Source organism: Dendroctonus ponderosae, unplaced genomic scaffold, assembly GCF_020466585.1.
Source record: "Dendroctonus ponderosae isolate FM_Combo_2020 unplaced genomic scaffold, Dpon_F_20191213v2 Dpon_F_20191213_2, whole genome shotgun sequence".
NCBI lineage: Eukaryota > Metazoa > Arthropoda > Insecta > Coleoptera > Curculionidae > Dendroctonus > Dendroctonus ponderosae.
In genome coordinates this window covers 15312949-15325111 of record NW_026018165.1, presented here as the reverse complement: position 1 = coordinate 15325111, position 12163 = coordinate 15312949, and the positions used below count along the sequence as shown (strand labels likewise).

General features: G+C 32.7%; 1 protein-coding gene across 1 annotated transcript in view; it reads left to right on the top strand.

Annotated features, from left to right (window-relative positions):
• Positions 1 to 12163, top strand: part of LOC109544437 (runt-related transcription factor 1) — a 21164-nt gene that overhangs the window by 2465 nt on the left and 6536 nt on the right. Inside the window, exon 2 of the mRNA XM_019914600.2 lies at positions 7249 to 7449. Within this exon, the coding sequence (XP_019770159.1) occupies positions 7249 to 7449 (201 nt within the window). The remainder of the gene's footprint in view (positions 1 to 7248; positions 7450 to 12163) is intronic.

The window sequence follows — 12163 nt, the reverse complement described above, 5'->3', positions numbered from 1 at the left end:
AATAGGAGCACTATTTATCAATCTGTAATAAAAGACGTGAGGAAATTCTGTCTTTTTTAAAGACAAAAATTTTTGAGGCAAAATGCCCAAAAAGAAGTTTGTAAAAAATGAATCCGCCTCAATAATATAGAACTTATCCAATTATTTATGTAGATTTCTCATGGACTAATAGCAAACAATCTCTCAAATCAACGATTTGTGCGGATCTTGAAGTTGATTCAATACTAGTTTTCCATAATGCTGGAAAGTTTTGTTCATAAGAAACTGCTAATAATATCAGGAATCTGAATTCTCAATCCCAATTTCACCATTTGAAAGAAGTTGATTTATAATGATCAAAATCCAAAGAAATTGAAAAATAATTTATAATTTTCTCATTTCCACCCGTCACTTAACACTGGTTTGCCACATAAAATGCTCCATTTATCTCMCTTTTTGCTTATGAATGTTTAGTTAATTCGTACACGAAAACCGGCCAATTTTGAGTTTTTTTTTASGACATACTCGAAAGTAAAAGCTCAAGTGTCTTTTCAAGTTACAGAAAAGACAGTTTCATATCTTATCAAAATATTTTTTTSTAGAAAATATTGTTCAACTCAAAAACAGTATGTTTTTGAGTAGAATGGAACGTGTTYCGCATGGATTAMTTTTCAAACACATGTATTCTTGAGTTATTCGGTAATAACTAATAACTAATGTTGAGTCTTGGCCGAAATCTCAACAGAAAAGTCAAAACGCTTTAAATTCCTCAACTGAGACTTTACCCATCGACAAAATTTTTAGACAGTTCATACGATTTTTYCGCCGTTAAGATCKGTAAGTGATGACTGAGTCAGTTACTCTTCATGTCCAAAATAACCGAACACTATGACTTATTTGTGCGATCGCTTTATTTACCTGGTGATATCTTTCTTATTAGACCAGAACATTTTATTTATGCACATTGAACGCTTTTATGTCGGATACAATCTATTGAACTCAGAAAAGATACCCCTAAAATTCAGAGTTTAGATGAAAATTTCATAATGAATTTAAGATCATTTTCATCGCAGGCAAAYCAACTGATTGAAAAACACCCTAGTCGCTTGACATCCGAAATAATCGAAACTTYTCGGTGATTTTAAGCAGTTTTTGAGCSGCCACGATCTTTACGATATCTTCTTAAATATAGACTCAAACACTTTAGAATGCACATTGGTGAGCTTCTGAGGGMCGAAACAATATATSAAAYACAAGAAACAGGCCTGAAAAATKWCMATTTKGGATTGGAAATTTCCTGGGTCGCTGTCATTTTTTTTTARTATCAATTATTTCAAAATACATTGAATTTTAAATMATTTTCATYTCAGGAAAWCGCGGAATGCAACGAGCTCAATGAAAAACACGTTAGACTTTTTAAATCCCAAATAATCTACATTTATGGCTCATTTTAAGGTGYTTCTGARCGGTCCCGATCKTCAACCGATCATRTCTTCCTTTTTCTAAAACCAAATTTTTCATAATGTACATTGGAGAGCTTCAGACTTTAAACAATCATTTTTTTTAAATGCTACGAATTTCAGATAATTTWCACCCCAAAGAAGCGAAKAATCCAACGTTCCAATCCAACACATACAAAAATTATAAAAGGTCGGTTTTTGAAACAGTATCAGTTTTCTCAAAATGTCACGAATTCTACATTATYTTCATGTTGTRAAACTGAAGAATTGAACGATGTCATRAAAAAAYACCCTAGACGCTTTAGATCCTAAATAATCGACAATTTKTGCTCATYTCGAGGATGTTTTGAGCGGTMAKKGTCTTTAACCGACGCTTTCATCCWTATTAKAMWCCCAAAYACTTYATAATGCACATTGGAGAGCTTCTAAGCTCGGAAACAATCTACYAAACACAAGAAACCCACCTTTTGATTAAAAATTTCATAAGTAATGTAAGCGTGGATGTTTTGAAAATATATGAATTCGAATTTCAGGTCATTTTTATCCCAAAAATAATCGCCATTTTTGGATCACAATTTTTAGCCGACGCTTTCGCTTTTATTATAATCCCAAGCACTTCATAATGCACGTTGGGAGCCTCCGACATACGAAGAAATCTACCTGAATACAAAAAACCACGGGTGAAAAATTTTGATGTTTGACCGATAAAAAGTTGTAAAAGGTCTATTTTTAAAAAAGTATCAATTTTCTCAAAATGCTACGAATTCTACATTATTTTCAGTTCGAGAAACCGGAAAAACAATGTCATGATAAAATACAATAAACGCTTTAGATCCTAAATAATCGACAATTTCTGCTCATTTCCAGGATTTTTTGAGCGGTCAGGGTCTTTAACCGACGCTTTATCCTTATTAGACTCCCAAATACTTTATAATGCACATTGCGGCGCTTCTAAGCTCTGAAGCAATCTACTGAACACAAAAACACGCCTGCGAAAATTTTACTTTTAGGTCCGAAACATTATATTGGACATGAAAAACACCAAGTGAAATTTTGAATTTTTGCGAAAAAGTTCATAGGCGGTAGGGGCCCATTTTTTATGATATCTCAAAAACACCACGAATGGAACGAGCTCATTGAAAACCAGGCAAGACGCATTAGATCAGAAGTAATCCACATTTTTGGCTCATTTTAAGCACTTTTTAAGCGGTCGTTTATGATCTTTAATGGGCGCTATTTTCCTAATTATTAACCCCAAATGCACCCACGTCAAAACATAATAAACAAACAAGCGTGTTAAATTTTCAGTTTTGGCCGTAGGAAAGATACTTTTTCCAACGTTATCAATTTTATTTTTTTTTTTGCTTTTGCTTACATCCACGTTAGGCATTTTACTGGCTCTGTGGAGGCAGAAATATTTGTTAAAATTAGTAATATTTGCATTCGCATACGCGCCTTACATTCGTTTAAGTTCTTTCGATTTTTTGCATTTTGTTGCTTAAATTTATTGTAGAAAAGCACTTTCATGTCAGGTTGCAAATACTTTTCTTCTCCTATACCTGCTTACTCGTAATGGGTGTTTATGGTCTAGAGCATGGCGTTGAAGAAAAAAAAGTTAATGTATTTTTTAAATCGCTAATTGCTAAAGCCGGTAGCTGCAATGTGGGTTTTATAAAATAAAATCTCGACATGAATCAGAAATGCAACATTAACGTAAAAAGTATGACTTTATGTATGACTGACTACCCATGTTTTAGACATTTTAAATAAAAATGATCGCTACTGAAATTTTCCAAATGGCAAGTTTTAATTATTCTTATCCCAATCTTCCACTGGCGGCATATTGACGTGAAAATCATTAAATTTTGCACGCGAAATGATGAAAAAATCTCCGCAGATATGCGACGAGTCGGCCATTTCACTGTCACTTTATGAATTTCTTTTATAAATCTGTTCATTCTGTCCTTTTCGCTTCCCGGTCATATGGAACATGTCTTTATTCCAAAAGTATTGGAGCCCGTTGGAATAGAGCCAATTTTTAATAATGCCGAATTTTTTCGAGTTTGTTGAACGGAACCAGCCAACTTTTGTTGCATGATGGGGACAGTAAAAGATGACCAATTCAAAATCCTGAATTGATAACCGTAGCAACATTTAACGTTTATCGAAAGTGTGGTGATTTTGGACATTTTTCCATTGCTTTCTTCTTCAGGTAGATACACTGCAGAATTAATAATGAAGATGCAGGCTGCTCAGTTAGAACGGAAAGGAAGTTTTTCGTCTAAATCATCGCCGCAATGTAGGCATTTATTTTTCAGAACCAAGTTGAATCTTAAGGGCGAACGTCGAGGTTAGCAATAAAAATTTTAATGCTTTTGATATAATGTTGTGGCTCCCCGAATACACACGGCTCCCGAGGAGCCCACGGAAGCCTGTAAACTGCGAGATTACAAATGGAAATATTAATGATTCGGTTTTGGGCTTTCTCAGAACAATTCTTTAGTCTCAGGTTGAAATTGAAACAGCGGGGTGATTTTTCGGTTTCGTATTATTAGAACAGAATGCTGTATAAATACATCATATATAAGGTATAAATAGGAAGAATAAGTAAAGTAGGACGAACAGTAAATTAAACAAAAATTGAAAACCTAAATTAAAAAATAGATTATTTCCTATGCTGAAATAGGGACAATATTTATATCAATTCATGTTTTGCATCTGTTTCTGTTTAAAGCCGTAAGATTCTGATGTATTTTCCTGTTCTTTTTGCGATGTTTGTTTGCCACCAATGTCTTTTATAATTGGAACGATAATCAGTAAAACCAAGCAAAATGCGTTTTTCCACTTTAATAAATACTACGAGTTTTCACGAATAAATTTATTTAAAAACAACGAACTGGATTTTTCGAGCATTAATGGACGTTTTTACTAATTTGTAGGTTTCTATATGTCCGAGCTACAAACCTGTTTTCTCCATTATATTCTAATTAATATTTACCGATTGGTTCTCAGCATATCATATTTGATCAATAAATAGTTAATGTTATTTTAAATTTTATGCAAAAATGAACGAATTTGAAAGTTGATAGACTCAGGTTTAATGGAGATTTAAAATGTTCATACTCAGTCTTGTTTACATGTTTCTTTATGTATGTTAACCGCCGCTTACCAAAAACTTATATTTTAAGTTAATCCTCCAATAAAATCCTCCCGAGTAAGCAATAAATTGATGAATTTTTAAGTCACTGTATCAACAAAGCAGAATATCTTCTAAATATAAAACACTAAAATATAATATAACTTTGGAAAAAAAATAAACACAACTAAATATTATATTAAATCAACTTCATATGCTATTACATTAATATGGAAAGCATATTTTGATTAATTCTATACGGATGGAGATTTTTACTTACATGTTATTATATTTAAATTACAACAACAATGTAATTAACATTATTATTTTTGATTAACGGTGTGCATATTCATTTTTACCCAAATCGAGTTTGCTTTCCATTATTGACTTATAACTTTTTGATATTCCTTTTCTGTATTCTCTTTGTGATTTATTATTGATTATTCACAGAGCTAAGCGGTTTATTGCTTAAAATATCTCACTGTTCTAATAAATGAACCGGACATTCACAGTTGGCCAAAAAACGAACAATTTCGAACTGCTAAAATCAAATTAATAAAGCGATAAACTTGAGGATATTAAGATTCGTTTGATATTAGCAAAATAAACTAGCAGTGTCGTCAGTTCTGATGGGTCTAGTGAAAATTTCCTAGTCTAAACTCCCTAACGAATGACCGTATCGAGCATTCACTATTTCCATCATATTATAGGGTTTTGTTTGATTGATTTCTCGTTTTCGCGCTATTCTGTTTATGTTTTCCGATATTTTTTTCGTGCGTTCGAAAATTTGTTCATAGGATTTAGTTTTTATTTATAGCCCGCTTGTTTTGCTGATTTTTTATAATTTATGGTTCCCCGTGTTTGAACAGTTGCATAAATTGAAACAAATAATACTTTTTCCGTTAACGTTCGGACCCCTCGGTTTATCCGTTTTTACGGGCCACGAATTTAATTAAATTGGAAAATATATTTTAGTAAATATTACCGACCTGACCAAAAATGTACCGTGAAAAATACGGAATGCTGGTTATTGTTAAAAATATTTGGCCGCGCAAATGGATTTGTTAAAATTTCGGACGTGCTTTCGGTTTTATTACTCGGCCCAAATTTGGATCAATCTGTTGTTATTTTTTGCAGTTTTTTTTCATTTTATTTTAATTTGCGATGTATTCATTATGCCAACTTAACTTAAATGTATGTTTTAAAGATTATTTTAATTATAAAAAAGTGTGCAAAGTTCAAGTAATAATTAAGCACTTTACTTTTTTGTTTGGTTTGGAATAAAATGGCTTGAACTTGAATTTTAATTTGCAATCAACTTTTGACGAACACAAATATCAACCTAAACACTTGTTAAGTCGTTTCTAGAGAGATACCTATAATATTTTGCAAAACTCAAAGCAATGAACAACATTAAAATGAACTCATTTCGTTGTTACAGTATTTACCGCCCATTTGAAGATGCTCGGTATATGACTAATTTTAGTTCCACTTTAGAATTATCTTGGTTTTTGCATCTTGACGCAATGTTATAATGTTTGTTGGCTTGGAATGTTCTTCTTAAATTTAATGCGATTTAAAAAAATTAATATTCCTTTACTTGTTGACTGTATAAAGCAATATCTGAGAAAAAGGGCCAGTAGCTTCACAGCGGCAGCCATCTAGAACATTTCCAGCATTCATTTTTGCTGAGGATTTTCAGAATTCTCACTGAATCTGCCTTAAAGATTAATGAGCACTGATATCGAGTGTGGCAATGACTTTAGCTTTAGTGAGGCCAATTCGATCTATCCAAAGTGACTTCGAATGAAATAGGGGTCTCGCACGTACCGTCCAAAATACACATAGTTAATGCGGCAAAATATGACCGTTCTGTCGATAAATCAAGGATTTGTTAACTTTCAGGTATAATTCATAGATTAGAGAATGGGCGAGCGCGATCGCAAACAACTTAAATACTGGTGTTTGCTTTGCAATGTTGGCATTTAATTAAGGCTGGCCTGTACGGTGGCCAAACGTATTTTATGTGGTGAGGACGTTTTGACAGAATTTATGAGGATTATTTTCTCATTCTCCAGAAGGGCGATCTAAATCATTAGGTTATTGACGGCAGGAATGGTTTATATCGGGGGCAAATCTTCACTGATATATCGCGTTCGCTCAGACCACATTGGGAGCAAATGACAAATGGATTCACTACAGTAGAAGCAGTTCGAAAGAGGAAATTATTGTGCAGAAGTTCGATTTTTTGAGGAAATACATTATGTTTCCGAAGGACACGTATGAATATACATAGAAGTTTGAATTTATGATGTCTTTCGCCTCTAATAATCTAGGTCGTAGTCAACCGGCTAAAATTACGATCTTTACAGTTTCCAACTTCAACTTCATTTTATTTTAAACACTTCGATTCATATAACATTTGTTTTCTTCTCTTGATGATTCTCTTGTACAATTTAGGTAGCAGTTAGGGAAAGTTATTTGGTATTGGCAAAACAGTTCCAAATAAAACAGGGACTGGTTAAAAACTCTGTCTGCATTTCGACGTTGCATTAGAACTTAAGACGATGCAACTTTAATTTTCAGTTCATATTGTCCCCATTCATATTGGAAAAAAATTGTAAAGTTAATTACTAAAAGTTTTACCACGATACTAAAAATGAAAAATTCCAGGTAAAAGCTTTACCCTCACTATAATCGTGTCAACTCAACCACCCCAAGTCGCCACCTACAATAAGGCCATCAAAGTGACTGTGGATGGACCAAGAGAGCCCAGATCCAAAACGAGGCAGGCTGGGTTCCATCATTTTCCTTTTGGACCGAGACCGTTCCATCCCGATCCTCTAACAGGAAGTTTACCTTTTAAACTTAGTGGTGAGTACGACTTACTTTTGTAGCTGGTAATATGGATAAATTGTTCAGTTGTAAGAAGGCAAAAAGTTGTTTTAACAAAATAATTCAGAAGTTGTGAAATAGTTAATTTCAAGTCAAATTGAATGTATGACAATGTCGAACGTGCATAAGGTTCACTCGGTGTGTTGTAAAAATCAGTAAGTAAAAAAGCCATTCTTGCGAAAAACTGAAAATATCGAAATATCGTGTTGAGGTCATTAGGAAGAACCAACAGAGCCCCAAATTTTGGAGACTTTTAAAAATTTAGAAGAGAAGTAATCATTTGAAGACAGGTTATTTACCGTACTATCAAGTTCCTTAACATCAAGCCTAATTTTATGATTTTTCAGTAAACTTATTATTCCTTTACTTTTGCTGGTTAGCCTTACTTGTAATCTTTGTTGCACATATAGCAACATGTATGTAAATAATGCTCTTGAAATAATCTAATTCTTTGTGAAGATCAGAGTTTTTCATGAGAATCGTTTTTTGATGCAATTTTTTTCTGTACTACCCAACAACAATGGGACTAAATAGATATTCAGAGAATGGCGCCAATTTTAATTCACCCTGTATTTTTTTAATTGTTGATGAATAATGTTGACTGTTATTAGATGGATGAGTTTTTATTAATTTGGTTGAATTTAAGAACAAAACATGTGTTTTATAAGCGGGAACATCATAATCGCTAATATTGGCGATTATGGAAGATTTAATATAATTGATAATAAATAAACAAATAAATAAATAAATAAAGTATAACTTGACGCAGAAGATATTAAAATCGAGATTACCAGTTTATTCGCTCATCATTTGGTTAATGTGGTTTAGCACAAACAAAAGCTACAATCCAAGTTCAATAACTACAGCTAATTTAATGCTTTAAGTTTGTAAATTAGGGTGCATTGAAGATTAAGTTTTTGTATATTATTTTTATCTTCTCTTCCATTGTGTGTTTCTTTTCGTTTGTCTGCTCAGAATGTGTTTCAAAAGAGACAGGAAATTTCTATTATTTAAGAATAACATAAATAACACAAAAATAACTAAGTAAATAAATAAATAATGAATGCGACAAATAATTCTTTTTTAGATTATCAAGAGCTTCCGTTTTAACGCGTGGTCTTTTCATTTATTTTCTGGTTTCTAACATTTCAAGCGCTGATCAAATCCGAGCCAAATTATATTTACTTCCTCTTTTTGATTCTATTAGAACTTTATAAGAATATTATTATGAAGAAAACCTGTATTTCTGCGCGTTGTTGTGATAACCGTAATGTTGCAAATTGAGTATAACGAACTGGCTGCCTGCGCTCTTTAGGTCATTAGTTTGAAGTTCCGAAGATCATTAGCAAAGCATTGAAAACTAATAATTCGAAAATCCATTCTACACGAAAAAACAGCAGCCAAACGCGGTCGACAGAACTCGATGCGAAATCCGCTTAGGCTCAGATTAAATAGAATAATGGACTCAATAAATGCAAAAACGGAAAATATTCGCCAGCCAACTTGGCCAAATAAACCGACTTCATTTCCCTGTGCACTTTTCATTTATGTTTGTACGTCCAAAATAAAGCATTTAGTACTTGAAAATGAAACGTTATTTAATTCTGGACCGGTATTACTCGCTCTTCACGTTAGAGCTGGAACAGTTTTTTGTGTAAATCTAGTATTTTTACGAACGGAGGGCATTTAAGCTTTTTGGAGGACGCGACCAAGTTTAATTAAAAATGTTTTCATTTGTTAATTTAATGCTGGTTGACCAGTATGCTACCAATAAGGAATGTGAATTCAGAGAAAAATTTTGCATACATTTGATTTGTACAAAAAAACATGTGTAACAAGAACGACATAAAATACAACCAACAACCTCAATTAGCGTACATGTGGATAATATTTCAAATAGCAGAACCTGATGCATTTAATAACAATAATTATTATTCCTGTTCGAGCGCTATTTTCGCTTAAAACTCGCTCAATTTTTGTATGGTGATTATTAAATTTGTTATCAACTTTAATTCGGTTACTAGTCGGAGCATAAATCCACTTGGCGAGTTATATGCGAAAAAATACCAATTGACCGATTTAACTATCGCGTGTAATTTTATTACATTTATGAAAAGAACAATGTTTTTTTTTAATGGAATTGGAATTTAAAATTTATTTCTAATATTCTTTTCGAAATGACTGTCCATTTTAATTCGGTTTGAAATGATGCCGTCTACCCAGTCGCATAGAGGGGCTGATGAAATCTATAATGCACAACTCAGGCCCCAATTTTACGATGATTTTTACAATATATTCAGAATAATTCATAATAGAAAAACACCGATTGTTTAGCTGAGTATGAATTTTTAATGTTGCCGGATTGCGGAAGTTGACAGTGTTTATCGGAGCCTCTTAATTATTCACTAATATATCGAGTGGATTGTAAAAAAGAGAGCCTGATCGTTTTCCGTATAATCTCACACAAATTTGCATTTCAAGCTTTAAGCTGTCGAGAGCTTCGAAATAGCCATGGTGGAAAATTTAAGTTCTACCTGGCTGATACTGGCATAGCTAACGATATCCCGAGAACACGTTCGATTTAGGCATACTTATCCTTATAGAGAACATCTCAAATTTCAATAGCCCGCACCGAAGACCCGCTCCCTTCTTAAATGTTCCTTGAAGGGTCCTGAAAAGGGCTTCAACTAATTAAAGCCCACCTATAGAATTCAATTTGCTTTTACAGCTCGTATGGCTTAAGTCATAAAGTCATCTGCAGCAACATATTAGCCATTCCATGAGCTTAAGATAAGAATAATAGGTAATTCGTATAACCAATTAGTATTTTAGCCTATAAACTAGGTATTATTGCTCATGAAACTGCCAATAATGTTTATGGCAACTGCAGGATTTAGGTGTGCGTCCTTATTAGCTGGAAGTTTTCCATGTGGGTTTTAACAGTAAAAAACTATTATTTAGACGGAGAAAATTTATCGGAATAAACCGCAGTGTTATTTCCGATCATGTGCAAACTTTGACCCGAACACAAAAAATTCAGAGGCGGCTTTTTCATCGTCAATTTATAACACGTCCAACATTCAAAAAGTCTATTAAAAGTTCATTTAGCAAATTTCCTGTAATACGTGTGCAGATTTTAAGCCCTAGAGGACCACTTAATGTATAAACTGTGGATTGCTGGTTGTTGGCTTCAGCCGGGGATTAATGAATCTGGAAATGTTAGCAATAAATTCTACAAATGAATAAATTGATATTTTAGTAAGTTTGGGGTTTTGCTTATTTTTAATGCTCAACTACTTTGGTGGTGTATGGCTGACTATTGAAAACTTATCGGTTTATTTATTCAGAATAAAAAAAAATTGACAAAAACTTTAAACATTTCACTCGGGAGCTACTCCCGATTGTTTAACAACACGAAACGAGCGCAATCTCTTCGTCACAGTATTGATTTCCTGCTGTAGGTATCTGGCTTTTAACCCTTTCTACATACTCTATGGATATGCATGTAATTGAGTCTCCCGGCTTTGATCCAGGCAAATTTTCTGCACTTTCAGCTTTGCGAAAATAGGTGGCGCTCGTATTTTGTATAGATGTTAATTATTTATTAATGCATATACAATATAAATTCATATTCACAATTGAGTATCTGATCTTTCCATTTCACCTTTAACCAAAGGGATAAGTAAAATATCGTTTATTCAAAATGTAAAAGGAAGAAAATTTAGGGAAGGGTCAACGGAAACAATGTAACTAGTAGCTTTGTACATTTCATATTGTCGTGAAAAATTGAGATTTCTTGAAAATCTGTCCGGGTTAAGCGCCCTCAAGTTGATGACAAGATATCGATTAAAAATCGTATGTGTTTTCTCTATTTTCTTTTGTTTTTCCTGATTTCCACGTCATTTAATTTACATTTGTAAGTCTCCAAGTGGCAATCTGTAAGTTCAGTGGATCACAAGATTTGAAGTGGGTGGATTTATATTATGCTCTCAAATATATTGAATTTACTTTGGATTTCAGGTTTTTTATTTCTTCCAATGTGTTTTCCTTTGTAGATATTTAAGTAGAAATCGGTAGTTTCCATGTATCGCAATATTTTCAATATTTTTATTTTTCTATCAAATATGTCAAAATTAGCTTTCAATTTTATGGTTCATGAAATTTGTTGTCTTTATTTTCTTTAATTTTATTATTTCCTCTGATTTTCACATGATTACGTTTCCTCTTGTAAATCGCGACGTAGAAGTCGGTAGATGATTCAGTGTATTAAAATATTTGAAATGACAGGATTTTTATTTTGCGTTCAAATTTATGAAAATTGCCTTTGAATTTTAAGTTTTTAAATTTTTTGTTTCTTAAAATGTGGTTTCTTTACTTTTATAACTTTATTATTTCTCCTAATTTTCACATGATTACGCTTTACGATTACTTTTGTAAAATTTAAGTAGAAATCTGTAGTTCACAATATTTGAAATGAGCGGTTTCCCATTTTGTTCTAAAATATAATAAAATTACCTTCAAATATTAGGTTTTTTGTGTTTCGTCAAGTGTGGTATCTCTAATTTTTTTTCCATTTTTCTTATTTTAACTTACCCTTGTATATTCTGAAGTAAAACGCTGTAGATCAGTGTATCATAGTGTTTGAAATGATTGGTTATCCATTTCAGTCTCCAATATATTAAAATTACCTTGA